Below are 24,605 nucleotides of genomic sequence, written 5' to 3' on the forward strand. Positions count from 1 at the left end.
GGAGCTGGGGGTCCCCTGCCCAGGCCTGACACCTCTGCCGGAGGCCTCAGGCCTGGTCAAGGGGCCGATCCGGTGATTGGTGATCGGAGGGTGATGAGGGTCAACTCCTCTGGCCGAGGCATCAGGCCTGGGCGGGGGGCTGAGCCGGGGATTGGGGGGATATGATGGTCCCCTTGCCCAGGCCTGAAGCCTGGGTCAGAGGCGTCAGGCTTGGGCGGGGGCCAGAGCCAGTGATCGGGGGGAGATGGGGGTCCCCTGTCCAAGCCTGACACCTCTGGCAGAGGCGTCAGGCCTGGGCAAGGGGCCAATCAGGTGATCGGAGGGTGATGGGGGTCTACACCTCTGGCTGAGGCATCAGGCCTGGGCAAGGGGCCGATCAGGCGATCGGAGGGTGATGGGGGTCTACGCCTCTGGCTGAGGCATCAGGCCTGGGCAAGGGGCCGATCAGGCGATCGGAGGGTGATGGGGGTCTATGCCTCTGGCTGAGGCATCAGGCCTGGGCAAGGGGCCGATCAGGCGATCAGAGGGTGATGGGGGTCTACGCCTCTGGCTGAGGCATCAGGCCTGGGCTGGGGGCAGAACCAGTGATGGGGGGAAATGAGGGTCCCCTGCCCAGGCCTGACACCTCTGTCAGAGGAGTCAGGCCTGGGCAAGGGGCCGATCCTGCGATTGGAGGGTGATGGGGGTCAACGCCTGAGGGCTCCCAGTATGTGAGAGGGGGCAGGCTGGGCTGAGGGACACTCCCCCCGCCCCCACACCCAGTGCACGAATTTCGTGCACCGGGCCCCTAGTCTATATAATAAAAGCCTAAGCAACCATATGGCGGAACGACCAGGACGACTGGTTGCTATGATGCGCACTGACCACTAGGGGGCAGATGCGCAATGCAGGAGCTGCCCTCTGGTGGTCAGTGCACTCCCACAGGGGGGAGTGCCCCTCAGCCAGAGCTGGGCTCACAGCTGGCGAGTACAGCAGCAGTGACGGGAGCCTCTCCCACCTCCACGGCAGCGCTAAGGAGCAGCGAGCCCAGCGGTAAGGAGCAGCGAGCAGGCGGGAGGTAAAGAGAGAGGGGTCCTGGACTGAAAGAGGGTGCAGGCCAAGCTGAGGGACCCCCGGGCTCTAAATAAAAATAAAGTACTATGATGGAACACTATAAAATCCTCATTTCTGAAGATTGATTATATCACAAAGTATTTGTAATATGTTAACTGAATAAAGCGGGGTACTGTGTCTGTGGTACATGTGGTGTTGTGTGTGGTGTGTGTACAGACGACCAGGACAAGGACAGAAACGAGCAGTGTTTAAGAGTGGCTACCTCTGGGTGCGGGGATACTGCTTGCTGATTTTTATGCTTTTTCTGCATTTTTCAGAACTTCTAAAATGCCTTTTTTAAAAAGAAAGTATTTTTTATTGATTTCAGAGAGGAAGGGAAAGGGAGAGATAGAAACATCTATGATGAGAGAGAACCACTGATTGGCTGCCTCCTGCACGCCCCCCACTGGGGACCGAGCCTGCAACCCAGGCATGTGCCCTGACGGGGAATCAAAGTGTGACCTCCTGGTTCATAGGTCGATGCTCAACTATTGAGCCACACCGGCCGGGCAAAACTTCTAAAATGCTTTTGAGCTCTTTCTCCAAGCAGAGCAAAAACAATGATGTCATTTTTGAAAGGCCTGAACTAGCTGTCAGGAGCTCCTGACAATTCTTAGCCCGCTCTGACTGCCAGCTTGCTATTTGACCACAAGCTTGTCACCTTAGATTTCCCGAGCCTGGTCTTCTCGTGTGTAAAACGAGAACCACCACCTATCCCCCTGCTTCACAGATGCGGTGTGGGTCTCACGAGACCAAGAAAGTGTGCTGTGGCCTTGTCCTGAGTGGTGCTGTGATGCAGACATGGACCCGTGCCCCAGCCTCTGTGTGTCCCAAGCCCTTCCTTCTGCCCCACGCTAATCCAGGACTTACCTGTGGTGAAGGGCAGGGTCCTGGCAGGGGCCTCTGAGCTGGGCAGGACACGGGCCTGGTTGGGGGGCTCTGGCGTTGGCAGTGAGGCAGGTGCAGCTGGGGATGACTGAGTCCTAGACAGGAGCCGGTGACCGCCCTGAGCCGGGGAGAGCAGCACAGAGTCCCCAGTGCCTGCCCGCGGCAGCCGTCCGGCCAGTCGCTGCTGCTCCCAGAGGAACACCTGCGGGACACAGGGGCCTCAGTCTCCAGGTTCTCAGGATCCTGCTCCCTGTGCTTCTGCCCAACACCTCGGAAACCTCCAAACAGGCCCCCTTTTCTGCTGTGATTCCAGGGGTGAGGCCTCCAGTCTTGCCTCCCAGCCAGGCTCCCGCCTTTGACTCTAAGCTCCCTATTCCCACTAGCCCCCAAAGGTCTGCACCTCAGACTGACCGGCCCATTCCCCCGAGCTCCCTGGGCCCTCGGGACTCCAAAGCCCGAACCCTGGTGAGGGATCTCAGGGACAAGGACCGTGCACCTGCCCGAGGACATGGGGACCTGCGTGAGCCACTGTTACCACATCTGATGGGCCCACTCATATTGATGAAGGAAATCCTAACCCCTGGTACCTTGGCATGTGGCCTTAATTGGAGACAGGGTGTTTACAGAGGTAACCAAGGTAACGTGAGGTCATTAGAGTGAGCCTTAAACCACGACTCTTGTCCGTATAAAGAGGAGGAATGGGGATACAGACATGGATGGAAGGAAGACAATGTGAAGACACAGGAAGAAGACAGTCGCCTACGAGCTGAGGAGAGAACTGGAGCAGCTCCTTCCCTCACATCTCAGAAGGACCCAATCCTGCCAACACCTGGATTTCAGACTTTTAGCCGTTAGAACGGAGGCAATGCATTGCTGTTGCTTCAGCTGCCCTGTGTGTAGTACTTGTGACAGCAGCCCTAGCAAATGCTTACCCCGTGGCTTGATCACACGGTGGGAGTGCTGGTTAGCGCGCTTGAGCCTGGCTCTGCCCCACTTCCTGCCCTAGCCACCTTCCTGGAAACAGTACAACTGGTCCCAGAGAGAAGTACCAGGGGAGGCATGTGTATGGCTCCATCAAAGGCTAGTCCCACTGCTGGACAAGGGACATGCTTCACCCGGAGCCTGGCAGGCTGGCTGGAGTGCACGTCTAAGTGAAAGTGTGCCTGCATGCCTATGTGCACCGCATGTGCATGTGTGTGTGTGGATCTGGCGGACATCGTGGGTCTCAGAGCTGTTCCCTGCACTGACATCCTATCTCCCTCCCTTCCGTCTATGCCAGGCCCCCGCGTTAACTGACTACACCTCTGAGGGGCACGCGGACACTGCCATACCTGCTGGTGCTGCTGGAGAACAGGGCCTCTGGCTTCATGCTGCCCCGAGCTCGACCCCCTGCATGCCAGGCTGTCATCCCCCGGGGGCCCCGCTCCCCCACCATCCGTCTCCAGGTCCTCAGCCGAGGGTATCTGCCGTAGTCGGGGCTTCTCACTCGGCTTGGCTGACCTCTGAGGAGGGAAGATGCCCGCTGAGAAGCCATGCTGGAGCGTGGAGTGTGGGGTGGGACGTGGCGGGCTGGGTGGCCATTGATTTGGCTGGGCTGCCACTGGCCAAGTAGCTCTCGGCGCTCCAGATCCCTGCCCTTCCAAACCCTCCCTTCTTCTCTCAGCCCCCGTGGGCCCAGTGAAGCAACCCCTACCACCTCCCCTACCCCGTTCCCCTCACCTTGATCAGCTGGACGTGAGGGTTGAGCCGCTCCAGGCGGGGCTGCAGGGGGCCCAGTGATGGGGGGGCGGTGGCGCTTGGGGGCAAAGGCTCTGAGCGGGTCCGGCTCAGCGGCCAATGGAGGCCTGACCCAGAGAGCCGCTCGGTGGTCAGTAAGGACTGGGCAAAGTGGAAGGGCAGGGGCCCAAACCCGGGCACTGGAAAGAACGTGGGGGGTGGCATCAGGGGGGAGCCATGGAGAAGAATGGAAAGAAGCAAGGGCATGGGTGGGGGCAGAGACTCAGCAGGGAGATGCACAGCAAGATGGGGCAGCGGAGGGGGCAGCCCTTACCAGGGTGCCGGAATCCACCCCTCCCCTGGGGAAGCAGCAGGACTCACCAGTCAGCAGGGGGGTGTGAGAGACTGAGGGATCCAGGAGGAGAATGGGCTGCAGACGAGAGGGCATGGTGCCCCCAGCCTCGGACTCTAGGCCATGGGGCAGGAAGAGGGGAGCATGGGGGCTCCCTAGGACTGGCCCCCGAGGGCCCAGAGTTGGATGGATCCTGCGGTCACCGTCAGCCTGGGGGAGAGGCGGGAGGAGTCACAGGGGAGCAGGCTCCAGCAGAGAGAACAGTGAAGGAGACGGGTGAGGCAGCAGGAGAAGGGAGTAAAGGAAGCTGGGGAGCTTGGCATGGGGGAGGGCGCCTCAGCCACTCACCCTGGCAGGGGCGGGCAGCCCCAGTGTGATTGCGGGCAGCAAGGACACTGTCGGCAAGGCGAACGGGGCCAGAGAGGTCTCCTGCCTCCGCAGCCGCTGGCCCAAGAGCGCCTGCCATGGGGAGCAGGGCAGGGGTCACTGGTCCCAGACCTCCACCCCTGGGCACGCCTTCCCCAGAACACCCAGCCCAGCAGCCCAGCAGCCCCAGGGCCCCTGCTGAGAGGAAGAATGAGCCTCAGAACTGCCCCTGAGGGCCTTACCTCCGAGCCCAGGATGGGGTTGGGGCCGTGCTCGCTGTCATTGGGAGAGCTGCACCCTGACGCAGGTGTGCTGCTACTACTGGGGGAGGAGTCTGGGGGCCAGGGGGGTAGAGGGGGAGAGGGAGGCACAGTCAGAGGCCAGGCAGTAGCCAGTAGCCAAGAGGGCCGCCTCTGCTTCCTGCTTTCCTCCCAGAAGGGCAGGAAGAGGGCAGGCCGCCACTAGTCTCCAGGGCCTTTGCACACTTTTTAAGGCAATTCTTCTGGGCAGCTTAGCCAACAGCGCAGAGGCTGGCTTTCAGCCCCAACTCACCCCTGGCAAGTGTGTAGGGCACACCCTGTACAAGCACCCATGGTAACCCTGAGGAGGGGACCCATCTTGGTGGGACCTCACCCAAAAGGACAAAATCAGTCACCCCTGCCTGCGCCCGTGCCCCGCTGCTGGCCCTCACCTCCGAGGGTCTCGGCAGGCCGCCGCCGGAGGCTGGGAGGGGCGCTCTCCTTTCTGAGCAGCGGATTCTTCCTCCGCTCCAGGGACTTCTTGGGCTTGTAGCGCAGCTTCAGGTTGGGCTCAGAGACTATGGGAGCACCAGCATTACTTGGCCCCACACCCACCCTCCTCCCCTCTGCCCATTAGCCCTTCCTCCCAGTCGTCCCAGTTCAAGGCTCTCCCCCTAACTCGTGAAGGGTCCCTGCCTGCCTGTCCCACTCACCTGTCTTACGCAGAGGGTGGTGTTCTGGGGGGTCACTGGGCAGGCTGGGGACAGGAGGCAGGAAGCTGCTGAGCATGGAGCGGGTGGCTCCTTCCGTCTCCAAGGGCTCGAGAGTCCTGTGGGGTGAGTGCCAAGGCTGCTTCAGTGGGAAGGGGGTGCTCGGAGGCCTGGCCGCAACCTCATTCCACAGAGGCCCCTTCCTCAGCACGGCCACCGGCCCGGCCAGGGGAGGGGGGACGGGGTGGGACTGGCAGGAACAGGGGCCATCTGCAGGTGGCAGCATCGGGCCACCCACCCTACCAGCAGCCAGGGTCCCAGACACACTGGGGACCGTCTCCCCTGAGAGGAACCTGCTCTAGGAACCAGGGTGCTTTTGTGCTTAGGGGAGACACAGAAAAGAGAAGGGACTTGTGTGGAAGAAGAAAGCCTGTGTGGGTGTGTGTGCACAAAGATGGAAGCCTCAGGTGGGGGTGGGGAGGTAACTAAAGAAGAGAGGAGGCAGGTGTCAGTTGGGAGAGGGGACTGGGGCAGGTATTACTAAGGGAGGTGAGGCATAAGGATCAGGTGATAAGCAGCTGGGAGAGGGTAAATGAGTGCTCACAGGTGGCCTTATAGGGAGGAGAGGGCATGGCAGGGACAGGAGGGAACAGGTGGGAGAGAGCGTTACCTGTAGGGAATGCTGGGGCTACTGGGATGGACTGTCCTCTCTAAGGCTGCCTGCTGTTTCTTCAGAATCACCTCTGCCAACTTCTGCTTGACTACACTGCTGGCCACAGCGCCTGCATGGGGAGGGGGGGTGGAACCATGAGTGGGGCTGGAGTGGGTGGACAGGTGGCCTGCCTGCCCATTTTCTGCCCATCGCCTTTCCACACCCCTAGTATAGTACGAGGTGTCCCAGGATTCCTCAGGCAAGAGCCAAGCCCGAGGCCCCACCTCAGACACCACCCCCATTTCTACCCCTACCTACATTCACAGACAGAGCCCAGCAAGCAGAGGGCGACCTGAGCTGGCATCACTACCACCCCAGCCCTTCTGTGCCCAGGTGGGTGGGCCATGGACACAGGCAGGAGGCCTCCATCCTTACTTCGCTTGCTCTTGTCCTTATTGAGAAGCTGCCGCAGCTCTTGCTCCTGCTGCCCCACCGGCAACTCGGGCATCTGCGTGTCCATGGAGAGCTGTGGGCAGGGCTGGCCGCCCAGGAAGGGGCAAGGAGTTAAGGACTGAGACAGGGTCTGGGGGGAGGCTGAAGGGAGAGAGGGGGTTGGGGGGCTGAGCTCCTATCTTTACCCTCATGGGCTCCACCGAGCGATGCTGCTGCAGGCCTGCCAGGAAGAGGTGGTGGTGCAGGTGCTGGGGGTGCTGCAGGGCCAGCAGCGCGGGCTCCAGTGGGGGCTCCACCGGGGGCCGCTGGCCCACCCGCAGGTCCATAGGCTGGGGCTGAGGGCCTGGCGTGTCTGCGTGGGGCCTGGGGCAGCCTGAGGACACAGAAAGGAAGCAGAGTCAGCTGAAAAGTCTGTATGCAGGGGCAGGTTATAGCCTCATGGCCTCCTTCAGGTTCACTTGACTCAAAATAACAAAACATGCTCTAGGGATGGGGTGGGCAACCCCTGGCACGCGTGCCAAACATGGCACGCCAGTAACTTTTGCTGGCACGCAAAACCCTCCCTTATAATCTTCCATTTACAATTTTTTTCTTAATATCGACTTTTTTATTTTTCAGATAAATTCAGTGTAGGTGCATCTTAGATCAGTAATTTTACATAACATGTATACATTAAAAAATAAATGTATTTTTCATCATCATATACTGTGTTTTTGTCGCTCGAATGAATTTTATTATTTTTTCAAGGTTCTTCACATACGTACACCTTAAGAGAGATCAAGTAGGCGTAACATGTTCTCAAAAAATTAGGGTTGGCACGCAGAAGAATTTTGAGTCGGAGATTTTGCTGGTTTGGCACGCACTCACAAAAAGGTTGCCCACTCCTGCTCTAGGGACCTTTTCTTCACTCCATCCTCACCACGGTCCTAGAAGGTAGGTATTTTCAACTCCATGTCACCCATGAGTAAGGAGGTGATCTCAACTGTCCATGGTTAGTCTATCGCTTGTGGGGTTCGAATTGGGCCTCTACTTTTCCACTAAAAGGCGGGAGGCTGGGGTTGTGGGGACCTAGAAACAGCTGAGAGCCCTTTGGTGGTACATTCTGGGCCTTGCTTTCTCCTTCCCGTCTGCCCACCTGGAATGAGGATTTGACCCAGGTGCCCGCAATGAGCTGTGCTCAAAGACAGAGATCAGACAAGTGCACAGCCCCCCCACCCCCTTATTCAGCCTCCAACCCCAAAGGACTTCAAAGGCCCTCTCAGTCACCACCCTCCCTACTCCACCGCAGGTCATAGGATAAAGAAGCGATGCCTCGCCCTGCCCAGTGTGCTCAGTGGTTAGAGTGTTGGCCTGAGGATTGAAGGAAAGGGTCACAGGTTCGATTCCAGTTAAGGGCATGTACCTTGGTTGCTCTCCCTCCTCCCTTCCGCTCTCTCTAGAAATCAATGGAGAAAACATCTTCAGGTGAGGATTTTTTTTTTTAAATATCTTATTGATTTTTTACAGAGAGGAACGGAGAGGGATAGAGAGTTAGAAACATCAATGAAAGAGAAACATCTATCAGCTGCCTCCTGCACACCCCCGACTGGGGATGTGCTCACAACCAAGGTACATGCCCTTGATCGGAATCGAACCTGGGACCCTTGAGTCCGCAGGCCGACGCTCTATCCACTGGGCCAAACCGGTTAGGGCTCAAATGAGGATTTTTTAAAAAAAGAAGCAGTGCCTCAAACCTGCAGCCAAGCTCTGGCCACCACCCAGAGGCTGCACAGCCCATGTGCCCCTGGAGCCTGCTCTCGGGTGCCCTCCCGCCAGCTCGGGGCCTGCAGTGGTGAGGACACGACTCAGGTGCCTCTTCTCGAGTGTCCTCTGCACCCACGCCAGGAGCACCCTGCCAAGCCTGTGGGTGCGGGGGCTATTTATAACTAGCTGCCGGACCAGGTTCTCCACCAGCACAGCCAGCTGAGCCAGGTTGGGCTGAGCAGCCGGAGATGCTCCCGGGGAAGTGGAGGCAGGTCGGGGTGGGAGCAGGTGCCCTCAGAGCACACAGCGCTGAAACCTTTCTGGAGAGGCCTGCTCCGGGTCCTCCAGTGCTGAGCCATCCCCATCAGGGCAGCCCCAGCCTGTCCCCGGGGCCGGAGGCTGTGGGGGGCTGAAGGCACTGTGGCAAAGCACCAGCTGGGGAGTCGGGAAACACGGCCTCCAGGCCCAGCTCAACCATTACTAGTCACTGTCCTAGCCTCCGTGGCACATGTGCACATGTGGCTGCAAAACCTTCTCACCTCATCACCACCATAGGCCCTGGGAGGTGGCTGTTACTCTTCTCTTATCCCAAATAAGGAAACTGAGGCTCAGGTAAAGGCCACCCAGCTCCGAGCAGACTGGGAGCATGGGTTCCGGTCCTGCCGAGGCGTGTTCCAGCTCCGCTCCCCCAGTGACTCTCAGCAAGTTGCCGCCCCTGGTGGGTGTTTCTCACTGGGCACAGAGGAGGGGCCTACAGGAGGCTGCGGCTAAGGGGCAGCTGCTCTAACATTCTCTCACCACGAAAAAGCAGAGAGAGGGGCAGAGCAGGTGTCAGGAGACCAGAAGGGATGGCTGCGCACCCAGGTGCAGCCCGTGACTGGCAATGCACAGCTTTGATTCCCGGACCCCTCGTTCATGCATCCATCCAGGGAACCCGGTCATTCTGGTTGAGTATGGCCTCCAATGCCAACACACTCCTGTCCAGGAAGGGTCTCTGTCCTTCCTCATCTGGTGTCCTGGCTTCCTGGAGTGACTCACCTGGTGATGCAAGAGGGCTTGCAGCTGTGGCTTCGGCCACACACAGACCATGGGCAGCCCTATCCCTCACTCCCAGCACCTCCAGGGTCCAGAGCAGAAGTCTTCTGGAAATGGCTCTGCCTAAAACCCTGGGAACGGCTTGCAGGGGGATTCAGCATGTGGAGGTCTGAACCGTCTGGTGCTAACCCTGCTTTTTTCATCTTTTCTCCTACATCTGAACATAAATCCTCCATCTTAGCCATCGGCTCCCATCCTGTCACAAGCGCATGTGCCTTTGTCCTCTGGGTTTTGCTTACAATGTCCCCCTCCTGGTGCTGTCCTCACCCTTTAATTCTACTTTTCTAGGTCTCACCCACCCTTCCAAGCCCAGCTAGAATCTTCCCTCTTCTCTTCCCTGGACCCAGCCCAGTGCCACATGGATTTCAGTGACATTGACAGTTCTGTGCCCCACAAGCACTGCGTGGTCTGAGGGAAGCCACAATGGCAGGGACTTGGTTTTGCTTATTGCACCCTATCCCAGAACCTAGAACAGTGCCCAGGACATGATAGGCACCCAATAAACACTGGGTGAATCAATAAATAAATCTGTTCCCCTCCAACCCCCAAAAATGCATAGGAAGGTGCCCCTGGCACAGAGATGGGGTTAATTTTTCTTTTTCTAATTTCTGTATTTATTTTTTAGAAAATTACACATCTATGAAGACTAAATAATAATAGATGGTGAATTTAATGTTTCTTGAATGAATGGATCAACACATTAACCAGACGTCCCCTCATTTGGCACTGGTCACATACTGCAGTCTGCTATTACTTTTCTTTCTTTGTGTCCTATCTCCCCAGCCTCCCTGTAAGCTTTTGGACAGCCAGGACGGATGCAAAGAGGACACCTGGCCCTCAATTCTCCCTGCCGTGTGTAATATTCGGCATCAGGTATGCAGGCAGTAGGTCCTCAGTGGATACTGGCTGAAGTAGGGAGCCCTCATCCAGCCCCAGCCCCAGCCCCAGCCTCAGCCCACAGGCATGTCCTAACCAGAGCAGCAGCAGGAAGTCCACTCCCTCCTTGCTCAGCACAGCCTACTCGCAACAGGAGGCAAGGGAGATGGGAGAGCCAGGAAGAGGGGTCCCTCCCCTCCTACCTGAGCAGCACAAGGCATCCTCCATCCTGCAAGAGCTGCCATGCCCTTGCCGAGCTGGCGCGAGGACAGAACGAGCCAACAACCGAGAACATGAGCCCGACGGCAGGCAGGGGCCTGAGTATAAATATGAGCTTCCTACTTGCCTTCCTGTTTCACCGCATCCTGCCTTTCCTCTTCCTGTCGTGCTTCCTAGCACTGGGGCTGGCCTGGATCCAGAGTGGCCTCTTTATCTCCACTCCTCACCCCTTTCCCATGCAACCCCAATTCACCCCCTCCCCCAGAACCCCAACCTCCTGACTCTCTGGCAGATCAGCCAGCTCCCCTGCCCAACCACTGCTCAGCTACTCACCCTCCTCATGTCCTTTCCACCCTCAGCTCCCACTTCCCACCCAGTCTCCCTCAGGATGCTTACCTGTGCCAGGGGGACTGGGGCAGTGGGCACCCGGGGTCACCTGGGTCCCATCTGTAGAGAGAAGAGAGATGGAGTGAAGGGGCTGCAGGAAGGGGGCAAGGAAGAGGGAGGGAACATGTCCAAGCCAGGCAGAGGCCTCTTCAGGGCCCCCCCTCCAGCGTGAGCCCTCCAAAACCTGGCCCCTCCAACAGAAGCTCACCAAAAAGAGAAGACTCCATCCCATCCCATTCCTCAAATCCCCATGCGGATGACGGCGATCCTCAGCTCCCTCTTCCTCATCCCATCTCCTAAGCGACTCAGATAGCTCACCCTGCGGGAGCTCAGTCCACAGCAGGAACCCAGGGAGGCCCCGTTCACCCAACAATGCCCTCAGCCCTCCCAATGAGCTCAGATACAATCTTCCCTGGGCCCAGGCTCCCGTAGCCCCAAGGGAAAGAGGGGGCTGGGAGGTGAGGTGGGGCCGGAGGTGGGACAGCAGGGCTGGTGAGACCTGTTGAAGATGCCAAGAGGGAGGAGGAGGAGGAGGAGGCTTGGAAAAGGGGACCTGAGCCCACTCAGAGGCTTCACAGTGGGGGAGGGACTAGGTCATGGCCTGGAGGTCAAGTCAGGCCTGGTGGGTGCTGTAAAGTGATGGGTCTGGAATGCGCAGCCCAAGGACCCCATAGTGGGTACCCCTTTCCTCCTACTGCTCCAGCCTGTTCCCTTCAGCCAGCCCCAGCCTCTCTCTGCCCCCACCCCCGCCCCTGCCCAGAGAAAGAACTGCTCAGCCTTTTTCTTGAGTAAGTTGTAACAGAAGTGGTTCCTTCTGGAAATGGCCACCTGTCTCAGCCTCCTAAGCCCAGCTCAGACCCATCCCATTCAGAACCCATGAAACGCCACAGTAGGGCCAGAGCTGTGAGCAGCACAGAGGCCCTGAGGAATACAGAGACTGGATGGGGTGGGGGAAGACAAGGTGAGTCCAGAGGACACCTGTCCAAAGTGGACACTTTCCCTCCTGCTGTCCCAGCTCAGGGTCGGGGAGACAGGAGGCCAGGAGATTGGAAAGCTGGGAGGGGGCGTCTGGTGGACACACAGAAGCCCTCCTTTGGCACAAGGAACATTTTCTGAAGGACAACTGGCGAGTGCTGCTCCCTGGGCTGTGTCTAAGGGGCAGCCACAGTTCCTCTTCCAAAGCTGAAAAGGAGAACTCCCTGCAGGCAGGCGCTGGGGGAGGGGGCAACTCCAGGCACAGAGAGACTCCCACCAACTGGCTTCCATCACCAGGGCCCTGAGCTTTGAATGACAATGTTTGGGAGGGAAATACCACTCCACCTATTCACATTCTGCCCATCTTTTGAAGTCCAGTCCACGCCCATGTCCTCCTGAAGCCCATCCTGACCGCTCCTGGCTTCCCAGAGCAGCCGTTCTGTGTCCACCACCTGGACACTCCACTAATTATGGCCCCTGGGTGTCGTCTGTAAGCCATGCCCACCTGCACCTAACACCTTGCTGGGCACACGGTGGAAAGTGGTGAGTGGAACATAATGACTCTCTCCTGGCCCCTTGCCTGGGACAGGGCATGAACATTTCTTAAGGTCTGTGAGCCCCAAGGAACACTGGCGTGGGAGGCAGTCTCTCCACCCCAAGACGTGGTAACCCCTATCCCAGGTTCTCTAAGGACCGCCTCTCTCTTTTGCAGGACCTGGTCCCCCAAGACAGGTTTCTGAACCAGGCTCCGGGGTGCACGCTCAGAGGCCACGTCCGGCCTGGAGTCCCTGCCTCTGGGGAATTCTCTCCTACCTCCGGGCGTCCCTGCCTGAGGCCTGGTCAGCAGCCTTCACGCTCTGGAACAGAACCCGGTTCTCTGCGCTTCGCTCCCCTGGTAACTGCGGATTCTGGACACCTTGCACTTTCTGGAGGAAAACTAATGGCCCTGAACTCTGTACTGTGTGGCTGCCTGGCCCCAAAGGGATGTTCTGTGATGCTGATTGATGGTCTACATTCTGTTCAGAAAAAAGTGTGTGTGTGTGTGTGTGTGTGTGTGAGTGTGTGTGTGTGTGTGTGTGAGTGTGTGTGTGTGTGTGTGTGAGTGTGAGTGTGTGTGAGTGTGAGTGTGTGAGTGTGTGTGTGTGTGTGTGTGTGTGTGTGTGTGTGTTGCCAACAGGGGCTGCTTCCAAAAGCAACTCCTGGAAAAAAGTTCTGCTTCTCCCCTAACTCCCTGGCTCCGTGCTGACAACCTCTGAGTTCAGAAGAGCCCAGAACAATAGAGAAAAGATCCCGGGAACAGCTTTCCTGTGTCCCAGAGGAGGAAAGGTATTAAAAGGGACACAGTCGGTGGTTGAACTGAAACCAGAAAGTGAACATCCTGCATCCTAGGCTTGGGGATAAGGCAGGGGACCCCTCTTCTCCTTGGCCCCTCTCAGAGCCACTAATTTGGGGTGAAACTGTAATAAGATCAGGAGTGAATGGACCTGAGGGACTGAGAATGCTTCATAGGGCTGGATCCTTCTCCACACATCTCCTGGCCAGGGTGGGGACCTCTCCTTTTTGGAATCCTGGCTGCCCCCCGCCCCCATTTCTACCATCTTGGGAAGCAGCTGTAGTCAGGCTGAAGGGGCAGTTTACTCAGTACCGAGGCACTGGGCCTACCGAGTCACCTCCCCAAACCAGAACACCTGCTCTCATCCAGAACCAAAGAGCCCCCGAAATCCTGCTCCAGTGGTCCTCCCCGGCCCTCAGCAACCTCCAGAGAAGACACAAAGGCCACTCTTCTATCCCTGGGCACCTGCCCAGCTGCTCTCCCCTCCTACCTTGTTGCCTTGGGCCCTTACCTGCCCCGCAGAAACCTGAGCCTGCCTGATCACCTGCTCCCACAGGGGTGGCAGGCCCCTGGTCAGGGAGAGGGCTTCCCGAGGAGCACTGCCACCCAGAAGCCTCCTCCCATCACCTCCAAAATCTTTCTTAAGCGGTTCCACATGCCTGGCCTCCTGACCAGCTAAGGAGGCCCAGGCCCCAACAGCCAGAGGAGAGCAGGCAGCAGCAGCAGGAGGCCAAATGCCAGGTCAGGGCTGACCCCTGCCCGCCCCACGCTGCAGCTCTGACACAGGCGGGACAAAGCTTGACTCCGTATTTGGCTGGCAGAGAAGAGGAAAGCTGGGGGGTGAAATGGCTTCAGGAAGATCCCAACATAAACAAACACAAGAAAGAACAGCATGGTTGCCAGACCTCTCTGACACAGCGAGGGCTGAGCACGGAGCAGCTCTTCTTGAAGGCACTCAGGTCACAGAGTCTGAGAACTTTAGGAACGGTGGGCTTTAGAGACTGTTCAGAGTAACACAGAGGAGGGAAGACAGAGGGCAAGGGGCTGGGTCACGGTCACCCGGCAGGTCAGTGGCACAGCCAGGCCAGATCAAACCCAAAAAGTTAGTCCCAGACACAGGTACGAAGGTCCTCCCTGTGAGGTCACTCATCTGGGGGTTGAAGAGATGGAAATAGGAATGAAATCTGGTTCTCACTTTCAAGGAGTTTAAAATAAAGCACACTTTTTTTAAAAAATTAAAAAAAAATGCTACGTAGATACTAACAAATTTCCAAGGAGCCTCAAGAAGTATAAAACAAAGTTTCTCGCTCATCCAACTCCCTTGAACTTCCCTAGAATCAACCCCTTTTGACAGTTTCTTGAGTTTCCCTTCCAGAAATTCTCTTACTAATTTTCTTGGCACGAAGCTGCCTATTGCTCAGATTTACCCAGAACCCAGGGAGCTGGAAGCTGCCTGGAAACTCCTGCCACATGAAGTCATGGAAGTGAGGGTCCTCAGAGTGGAGGACATTGGCTTTGAAGTCAGATGGACCTGGCTTCAAACTCTGACTCCCTCAGTGACCAGCAGGGAGAGCCAGGGACACGATGTAACCTGGTCAAGCCTCAGCTGCCCCTGTAATGAGCGGATAATATCTGCGTGGGAGCAGCCATCTGAGATGAACCACGCTGTGCGTGAGCCACCTAGCATGTGGGTGGTGCTGCCTTCATGGCTGTGATCAATACTGCTGACCCCTGAACTTGCCTGCAGCCTCCCTCTGGCACAAGCACTTCATCCTCCTCTCCTCTACCACAGCCCATTTTCTCCCGGACGCCGTCCCCAGCCCCATCGTGTATCCCATGCCTCTCCCAACCAGTCTCATCGCTTGCTCTTCCACCTGAACTTTTGTAAACCAACACCTGACTGTGTGCCCGGAGTTGCTCTAAGTGCCTTACATGTGCTGCTTCATCTACCCCTCATGACAAACCAACAAGATGGTTACTGTTTTTATTGCCATTACACAGATCAGCAGGCTGAGGCCCAGCAGTGTAGTCTGAAGTCACGTAACTTGGAAGTGGCTGAGCTGGGACTTGAGCCAGGCAACTGGGCTCCAGAATCCAAGTTCTCAACCAACACACCCAACTGCTTCTCCCCAACACGTTTTCTCCCCGCAGGCCAGCAAGGGGAGAGCAAAGGCAGGACCTAGCTGGGCACCGGAGAAGTCGCACAGCCCCCAGAGCCCCCGACCAGCAGTAAACCCCACCCCTGCTGCAGGCTGGAGGGGAGAAGCTGCCTATTTCATCTCTGGGCCCCGCGAAGACAATCCTGAAGAATCACTTCTTGATGGCAACTGACTGTTGGCTTCCCAGATCCACGCAATGACTTCAAACTGCGTGTGGGCACGTGGGGCTGGCAAGGGGTCGGGGGGGGGGGTCTTGGAGGAACACCCGCTTCATTTCCCCTGCTCCCCAGTGCTCTGCCATATCCCTTCTCTAGAGGCTCCCAGGTCCCTCAAGGCTCTCTCACTAGCATCCCAAAGCAAGGTCCACAGTGCAGGCGGAGGGACCAGCTGCCCACGGGGGCAGAGGCTGGGCTCCCAGGTGAGCTGCCTGGGACGTGGGGCCTCCACGACAAAGGCCTCCTGTCAGTCTAAGGCGAGGGGAATGGAGCTCTGCAGGCTCAGCAGCTGTACGCCAGCAGGAGGCTGGATGTGAGAGCCGCAGAGCTGGCCCTCCAGCCTTCGCAGCAAGCCTGCCCCTTTCCCCGCGCTGGGGCCGGGTGGCAGCTATTTTTAGCTCTTGACACCTGGGTATTTTGCAGCCGCAGGATGTCCGGTTTGGAGTCTCTTTCTGGGAATCCCGCAAGCGGCTGTTGTAAACAGCCCCACGCAGCGGTGGCCAAGCTGGGAGCCTCGCCCCCCTCTTTCTGCTGTTTGAGATGAATCAAACAGGAAGCAGACGTAACCATGGCAGCGGCAGCTTGAGCTCTCCAGGGGTGGGAAAAGCGCCCTCCCTGGCTCCTTGCCCAGCCCCAGGTCCTCTTCCACTCCATGCCTCTCATGGATGGAGACCCCTGGACCCTAAGGCAGGGAGAACTGGGCATGCTGAATGTGGGCAGCAATCGGTTCTCGGGACTAACGCTCTCTGGAGAGCCTCACAGTCCCTTACCAAAGAAAAAACGGGGTTTCCTCCAAGCCCTGCCGGCCTCAGGGGCCTCTGGGACCCACCACTCGGTCCTCCCAGCCTGCTCTTTGTGAAGGTGTGAGGGCAAGAGCAGAGCTACTTGCTCAGGGAGGCAGCATCCACTTCCTGTCATCACAGCCCTCTTGCAGCAGGGGAGGCCTGCCCTGCCACTTAGGGAATTCCTGAGCAGGCAGGCTCCCCTGGCCCCAGCCCTTGGTCCAGACTGCCCCACTTTCGCAGGTCCTGAAGCACTCAGAAGTAAAAGTTCCCACTTACTCTCACTCTTCGCTCCAGTAGTTCCAATCCCTAAGACAGGAAGTTCACCCGAATGTCTAACCACCATCATTCCTATCTTAAGCAAAACATCCGAGCAGTCAAGATGGGAGCCCCATCGGTAACATGAGGCGAAGAGGTGAGGTCCTGTCAGCTTCTGCTTTTGTCTCCCCCCGTCTCCCACCTCCTGGTGTTCCACTTAAACCAGCTACTCCCTCTTAGCAGAGAGTCCTAGACAATCTTTCTCAAGGGCCAGCGCTTGCCCCAACAGGAAGCATCGTCACCGCCTGGGGCTACCTCTCAGGGCCTCTCCTTCCCCCCCCAGAGGTCTCATAGTCATTCACTTGCCCTCCTCGTCGCTCCCTCGGCTCTGGGCCCTCCATGGCCAGACCCTGCCTCCCTGTGTGTGTACCCCACTCCTGCTTGCCCGCCCATCTGCCTCTCCCTGCTGCACGTGAGCCAGGAGAGGGGCCTTCCTCAGCTCCTCTCACCTATGCCAACTAAGAGGCCACTCAGCCACTCCAGAGACTGCCAGGGAAAAGTTTAAGTTACATTAATAATTATCGTATTATAATTATTAATGTTAGTAATGATCAACAACCATGTATTAAATGTTCACTGTGTGCTGGTTACTGTACTAGACATCTCTCTTTTACTATCTTGTTTGGTCCTCAAAACAACCCTATTAGGGTAGATACTATTATCACCCTCATTTTACAAAGAAGGAAACTGAGGCTCAGGGAAATTAGGAAAATCACACAGATGGCAAGAAGGGCTCTGGGACTCCAGAACCTGAGCTCATAATCACTACACTGGTGTGCACAACTAGTTCCACCCACCTCACTGAGGGCCCACAGGGCACAGCAGGGGCCGGCCTCTGAAGGCCTGGGGGCGATTCCCAGTGCCAACATGTTCCCACAGTGTGCTGGTCTTCCATCCAGAAAACATCCACAACAACAAAAATGAAAACAGAGAATAATCTCTGCATGTGTCCCTCACATGTTTTTGGTCTCCAGGAGGCACTCCCCAACTCCATCTTCACTCGCTTTTTCATCCTATATTTTTCCTGCTTTTTCAATGTACATGTTACCACTTTGTTTCCTGTGCACTGCCTCCAGCAGGGTAAACTAACCAAGCAAACCTCCCAGGGCTGCAGGGAGGATCACAGGCCGTGTGGAAGCACTCTGCAAACTGTTGGGGCCTACATAAATGCAGGTTGCATAACCACAGCAAGTCACCCTTCACAGTGAGCAAACTCCCTTGGGAAGAGATGCTGTCCCGCGCGTGCTCGCTCTCTCTCTCTCTCTCTCTCTCTGAGGCCACACACACACACAGCACCCGTGGGCTGGTAGAAGGGATGGAGCACCCACTAGTGTAGAAGGGAGCACCCGCCTTCATGGCAGGCTCCTGGGGACTAAGAACACAGCCAAAGGGCCACTGAGATCCTTGCATCTGGGTTAGGGGAAGGCAGAGGCCACTGCGGGGATCCTGGCTTGCTCCATGGCCTGGGAGCATCATGGGTATGAGTCTGTGAATAGCAACAAGCTATTGATGAATGCTGGCATTAACAGGGAAATCACATTAATATTAATGACAGTAAATACCCTGGAGATTGCCATCCCACTTAGGCCTCGGTAGCTCCCTTATTTTGCCTGTTATTTTTGGAAGATGGCCAGTGTTTAGGGCAGATTCTCCAGGTGACATGACTCCCTTTTGTGGCCAAGGCTGCCCTTAAGACTTGGTGAGCCGGATTTTTCCAGATCACATATCCAGCCAGGGTGCTTACACAGCCTTCAGGGAATGCAATAGCCAGATGCCTGGTCCTGGGTACTGATTTGGACAAAGCAGATGTGAACAATTTCTGGCCAACTGGGAATTTGATGAAATGAAAAGTGACCTTAGTGGAAGGTGGAGAGCACTGCCTGGAGGAACAGCACACACAATGTAATCTCATTTAGGTAAAAAGCATGGTGTACAAAGGCCTGTCGGGAAATGGGAAGGTGTGTACCCAGGTATCCTGGCAGTGATCTCTGACAGCTGGAATTGTGAAGTTTTTATTTAGTTTTTAATTTTTGTTTGTCTGTGTTGTCTGAATACCTGCAATGTACATAAACTGCTTCTATAATAATAAAAACAGAATACACACACACACACACAAATATAAACTGACACAGCCAATGGGTTGCAGAGTCAAGACCCAACCTCTGGTTCCCAGAGACCCAGACCACTGCGCTTTCATTGACTCCATGTATTGAATTCTTGGACCTCAAGTCTTTTGAGGTTCTGAGTGATCTACAACCCAGCGTCCTCTGCCTCTCCTGAATCACACAGAGGACCTAGGACAGGGCTGGGCACACAGTCAGGACTTACTCAATGAATGCCTGCAGGCTGAATAATGATCAGTTACTGAGAGAAATGCCTTCTGCCTCTTCCAGGACGCTGTGCTGGGAATACTCACTGCTGACATCACTGACCTTCCCATCCCTACTCTGCCTCATATTCATCTAAGAGCTGCCAGCGAGGGGCTAAGCGAAAGGTCACCCCAGCAGATGCTGGCAAGGTGCTCCACATCGGGGCCATCGGGGTGGTCCCGTCCCAGGCCCTCTCCAATGCCAGCTGGGCTCGAGACCCTCAGGTCCCCGGCGTCCTACCTCACTGGGGAAGGCTGGGAGCAGTGAAGTGAGAGAGGATTCCACCCTATGACTTCTGGCTCCAGATGCCTGCTGCTCCAGGCCCTTATGGGTGGAGGAATCTGGAACAGTGAATTTGGCCTGATTTTTTTCTGTGAACTGGGGCTGGGCCCAGTTTCTGTTCTTAGCGTCTTCAGCATTCCCTATCCCTGACCTTCAAAAATATGAAAATAACACTAATGAGAATGACGAATATTCTGTGTACACTGACTTCATACCGGGCACGGTGTTAACATTACTTACTTTCATCTTTATAGCAACTCCATGAGGCTGAAACTGTTGTTATTCTCACATTACAGATGGAGAAACTTGAGGCACAGAGAACCATGTACCTAAGGTTACACTTAGCTGTTCGCAGGAGAAAGGACTCTGCAAAGGTCACCCAGGCCTCCCCCTTTGTCCTCACAGGAAGGCCCTCCCGCCAAGCTCTGCAATGGGCACAGCAGACCTAAGGGGATAATTAACTTCTGTCGGGTGCTGCAGAATCCACCAAGTGCTTACACATGCATGTGAGAAAATCCCCACTTGAAAGACGAGGAAACCAAGACTTAGAGCCCTTGGCAACCTTGCCCAAGGTCTCTCAGCCAGTCGGCTGGGTTTCAAACCCAGGTCTTTGGCCTCAGAATGGCACGCTTCTTCCCCTGTATGTCACAATCCCCCGGCCCAGTTCTCAAGACAGCCCTGAAGGCCAGGAAGGGAGCTGCACATCCTCCCGAACCCGGGATGAAGCCTGCGCTCAACCCCTGCGCCAGGGTCGAGGTGGCAGCACCTCCTCGGCAGCTCCACGGTGACTCACTCCTGGGACCCAGGGGAAACAGCCCTGCGCTGTGGGCAAACACTGCTTGCCACCGCCCCGCCTCCAGCTCCCCGCCTCCACATTTGCTAACTGAAACCCGGCTGCTGCTATTTTTAACCCTCCAGCTCCCCCTTGCCTGGGGCTCCCCGCCTTCACCCCACCCCCACCCCCTGACCCAACTGGGTGCCACCGGCCTGTCATTCTGAGAGCAGTTCCACAACCTGAACGCCCCAGAGGGCGCAGCGGATGCCCAAGAAGGTTTGTGGGGCAAGCAAAACAAGCCAGTTTCAGCCCAGTCCCCAAATTCCCCCACCCCGGGCTCTTTCCGACCCTGTGGCTCCCAGCCTGCCCTGCTCCTCCCTGCCATCCTGGGAGCTGGGGGAGGGAGGAATGGGGTGACTACAGAGCCAGAGCTGGGCTCCTTGAAATGGGCTCTGCAGTGAGCTGAGCGGGACTCCTGAAAGGGAATAGGGTACCCCTCATTCTCTCCAAGGCTCAGGCTGGGCCCTGAAGGCCCAAAGTCTCAAAGCGCCAGGGTTTCCAATCCCTGCGGGGAACTGAAGGAAAAAAGGAAGTGGCTGGAGACAGGGCGGGGATGGTGAGTTTAGCCCAGGGCCTCCTCATTAGGAGAAGTCCCCTCCCCACCTTGCTGTGGAGGTTGTGGAGTGGCTAGGGCTGAGCCTGGCGCAGGAGTCCAGGGGGTTTCTGCACTGAGCAGCCTAAAGGAGGCCCAGTGTGGAATGCCAGCCGAGGCGGGGACAGGCGGGCCTCTTCTCTTAGATGAAGGCTCCTCTAAGTCTCAGCTCTAGAGAGGGCTGCACCTTTCTGCAGCCTCCAGCCCAGGGTGCCCTCCCAGAGGAGGCTGGAGGTGAAAGGGCCTGAAGGCTGCTGGCCGATGCGAAAGTTAACCTGCCCGAGAGGGGCACTGTCTTCTGGCTGATGACTCCCCCTGGTCTGAGAGTTTCAGCCAGTTTGGGGAGAGATTCCAAGGGCCCAAGAGAGGCTCTGCGGTACCCTGCCAAGGTGTCTTCCGCGCCCTCTCTTGGCCCCGTCCTCGACAGTATCTGCCCAATCCTTCTTTCGGGTTCTGTCCTCTTTTCCAGGGTCTAGGGCTCTAGGCCCTCTCTCAGCCTGGACCCCTTCCCTCTCTCCTCAGTGATTTCTGAGCCAGGTAAATAAATTCCGGTGGCCACAGAGGCAGCCAGGCTAGACCTAGAGGGGAGGGACTTGGCACAGGAGTTCCAGGGTGGGGAGATGGGGCGGAAGGAAATGAGGTGGGAGGAAGGTGAGGCAGGAGGGTCAGGAATGGGGCGGCGCTTGAGAGCTCCTGGAGAGGCTGCTACCTTCCCAACATCCAACATGCCCACAGGGCCTGGACTCGCCTATGAAGGAGCGGCTGCTCTCCCCAGCCACGGAGTGGCCTCAAGGTGGACCCTGTCCAGCTCTCCCTGTTCCTCTTCTCCTTGGCCAATCTCTGGGGGCTGCTTGAGGAACAGAGACCCTGCTGTATCCCATGCCAGGCAAGAGGCTGGCAATTCAGATCCCCCACCTGGATCCAGGCAGTTCCCAAGCGTGCTCAGAAGGCTCTGAGGGCTCACTTCTAGTCTGGGGAGGTGAGAGAAGGTGTCAACGTCACCTTCTCAGGCAGGCCTCCCCTGGCCACCCTTTCTAAGGAAGTCCCACCTTGTTATTCTCTATTACTGCACCCAGTTCATTTCCTTCTTAGAGCTTATCATAATGTGCAACTAGATGTACATACTCATTTCTTTACTTGCTTACTTGTTCTGTCTGTCTCCTCTACTAGAGTGGAAGTTCCCTGAGGTCAGATGCTCTGCTGATGTGTTCACTGCATATCTGTGCCTGGCACATGTCAAGGCTCAGTAAGAGTCCAATGAATGGATGAATAGCTGAATGACTGGCTCAGTAAACAGGGCCTCCTGGTTGCCAACATTACCTTTAGGATTGACTTTCAATAGTTCCCAGGATTTCCCCAGGGAGATGGAAGCAGGATGTAACCAGAGAGCAAGATTAGGAAGCCCGGGACCCCGAGAGAAAGGTCAAGGGTCAGTTAGTGTGTGCACCAGCCTCACCTAGCCCCCTCCGTCACGCTGAGTGTGGACAGGGGCATACATGCATACACAGAGGATGCACAGCTAAGCCCTGGACCAGTCTTCATAAGCCTGAGTTTTGTCTTGGTTCTTCCTCTCAATAGCCCGTGTCCCTGGACAAACTGCACACCTTCTAAAAGTCTCAAAGTTTCTTCAAAAGAAAAAATGAAGAGGTTGGCCCACATCGGTGGTCCTCCTGTCCTCAAACACGGCTTTGCACCAGAATTGCCTAAAATCCAGATTCCCAGGCCCTTCCCCTGCAGATTCTGAATCTGTCTGGATGGGGATCTTTCTTTTTAATACACTCCCAGGTGACTCCCAAACAAATGGTCCAGAAACTGAGCCTGAGGACCATAAATGAGATGGTGCCTTCCAGCCAACATCTGGACTTCTATTAAAAAGCCATTTCTGCACAGGTATACAGCTCCCCAAAACATGAACATATTCCCCACACAGAGCCACAAACAGCAAAGGTATACACTGTACAGATGGCATACATCTGTATTACACATGTACATACTCCCAAAAGACCCAACACAAAGCCACTACGTGGATCACTAACTGTCACAGAGCCACACCTGCAAACGTAGCCTGGGGCACACAGGCCCCCACTACACACCCAGTGTGCACACACACCCCTCACGTGTTGACCCACACTAAAGAGTCACTATCCTGAATTTATTTTGTCTCTGGGAACTGGTCCAGGACCAGAGAAGCTATGCTCCGCTGATGAAAACACCCCTCCCCGCCTCCGCCACCTCCACCCTTATCCCTTGCCCCAGGCAGCATGCTGTCCGCCTCCCCCTTGTAGGGGGGATGCTGAAGGAGGGCAGTGAGGAGATGGGATGAGTGCAGGCACAGAGCCCTCCCCGAAGTCCAGCAGCCCTTCTCTTGCCCCTTTCTCTCACCCCAAAAAGATGCAAAAGGGCCTCTGCCCAGTCACCCCTCAGTGCTCTGCCCACTTGCCTAGATTCCCAGGCCCTGGTCCTAGCAGCCAAAAGGGTTAAGGAGGTGGCCAGATTTAGGGACTCCTCCTAACACTCAGGCCTCTAAGGAAAGGGCTGTCTGGGGGCACCTTCCTGCAGCCCAAAGGCCTGGGTCCCCCAGGGAAGGTTACCACAGAAACAGGGGGAAATATCACAGGGAAACACAATACCCGGCAGGGTCACCTGGTGACCAGGCTTCCTGCTGTGTTGCCCACCACCCCCCTCATCTCAGCAGCCTCACAGCCTCCTTCTCCAGCCTCGGCCTGGGCCTCCTCACCAGTGCTCTCCACCCTGCCTTCCCTGGGTTGGGGGACACAGCCTTTGCAACAAGTCTGCCCCCTCTGTGGTTCCAAACAACAACATCAGAGATGACCCAGAGCTGAGCCCCCCACTCCTAATCCTACCAACGCCCCCACCACAGGAAATCAAAGCTTCCTGCCCCAGAGGAAGTACCCCATCTAGTGAACAAATCCAACACACACAAACGCAGTCCTGGAGCCTCAGGGAGAACACATGCCCTCCCCCCAGCTCCCAGGCCCATGATAGGCCCCAGTCTCAGTCTGGCTGAAGGCAGACCAGGGCCACGCTCTGAGGGGCAGGCATGGACAGGACCTGAACCAGGCCCGGAGAATGGGCACCGGCAGGGTTAGGTCTGCTTCCAGCTCCACCCGGCCCACCATTCCCTACTGTGTGACCCTGGGCCTTACACTAGCTCATCTTCTCTCAGGCCCCTGCCAACTTCTAAATTACCAGCTCGTAACGAAAGGCCAGGAGAAAGAAGACGAAGAGGTGGAGGTTACACAGGCTTTGGGCAAGCATGCCCACAGCCAAGAGAGGGCCCCCACTCTCCCATCACACGTGAGCTCACTCCCATTATCAGGATTAAGGAAGGGACGGAGGAAGGAAAAGTTCCAACTCTCATTCCCAGAAGCCACCAAGGATGAAAGCTGGTGTTTGTTATTCCTGAAGGTAGTGGGGGAGGGGGGATCATAATAGCCCTCACACTGAACACTGATCCCTCTCTTGATAGTTAACCTCTCCTCCTCTGTGCTCTGGGAAGTGCACCTGAAATTTTCTCCCCATTTTATTGATGGGGAAACTGAACTTCAGTATCAAAGCAGAATGACCATTTTAGATTCTTGGGAGGGTCAGTGCAAGACCTGAATGCAACGTCCCAGCCTCACAATCCCAGCCTAAGACCTGGTGGCCAAAGAGACACCCACCCATGAGCTCAAGCTAACAAACACAGAGGCCTCAGGAGAACACTTCCCCAGACCGTTCCAGATGTAACACCAGCGGCAGCTCTGAGCTTGGCCCTGCTAGGTTCCAGGAGTATCAGGGGACTAAAGGCAAGGGAGGAGTCCCAGCAGGTCCAGGACCTGGTTCCAGTCTTGGTTCACTGTGCATAACACAGCACGTCTGCTTTGTGCCTTAGTTTCCCTCAGAAGTGACTGCAGAAAAGAGGAAAATTGCTTATTAATTGAGGTGGGTAGAGAG

At 56.5% G+C, this 24,605-nt stretch overlaps 1 protein-coding gene across 7 annotated transcripts in view; it reads right to left on the reverse strand.

The window, feature by feature from the left end:
* Positions 1–24,605, reverse strand: part of HDAC7 (histone deacetylase 7) — a 39,248-nt gene that overhangs the window by 12,487 nt on the left and 2,156 nt on the right. For 3 of the 7 annotated variants that reach the window (XM_059682676.1, XM_059682675.1, XM_059682671.1), the window contains exons 2-13: positions 10,798–10,848; positions 6,654–6,841; positions 6,451–6,553; positions 6,034–6,145; positions 5,367–5,482; positions 5,106–5,231; positions 4,657–4,748; positions 4,397–4,507; positions 4,078–4,258; positions 3,700–3,896; positions 3,312–3,482; positions 1,963–2,182 (exon numbers count right to left, since the gene is read on the reverse strand). In XM_059682676.1, the coding sequence (XP_059538659.1) occupies positions 1,963–2,182; positions 3,312–3,482; positions 3,700–3,896; positions 4,078–4,258; positions 4,397–4,507; positions 4,657–4,748; positions 5,106–5,231; positions 5,367–5,482; positions 6,034–6,145; positions 6,451–6,553; positions 6,654–6,794 (1,570 nt within the window). In that variant the 5' untranslated portion in view covers positions 6,795–6,841; positions 10,798–10,848. Of the gene's footprint in view, positions 1–1,962; positions 2,183–3,311; positions 3,483–3,699; positions 3,897–4,077; positions 4,259–4,396; positions 4,508–4,656; positions 4,749–5,105; positions 5,232–5,366; positions 5,483–6,033; positions 6,146–6,450; positions 6,554–6,653; positions 6,842–10,797; positions 10,849–10,996; positions 11,031–16,531; positions 16,614–24,331; positions 24,354–24,605 lie in introns of those variants that run through there. The other 4 variants (XM_059682673.1, XM_059682670.1, XM_059682672.1 and 1 more) reach the window with 4 other exon arrangements.

The sequence above is a fragment of the Myotis daubentonii genome, chromosome 2 (genome assembly GCF_963259705.1).
Source record: "Myotis daubentonii chromosome 2, mMyoDau2.1, whole genome shotgun sequence".
In the NCBI taxonomy this organism is placed as follows: Eukaryota; Metazoa; Chordata; class Mammalia; order Chiroptera; family Vespertilionidae; genus Myotis; species Myotis daubentonii.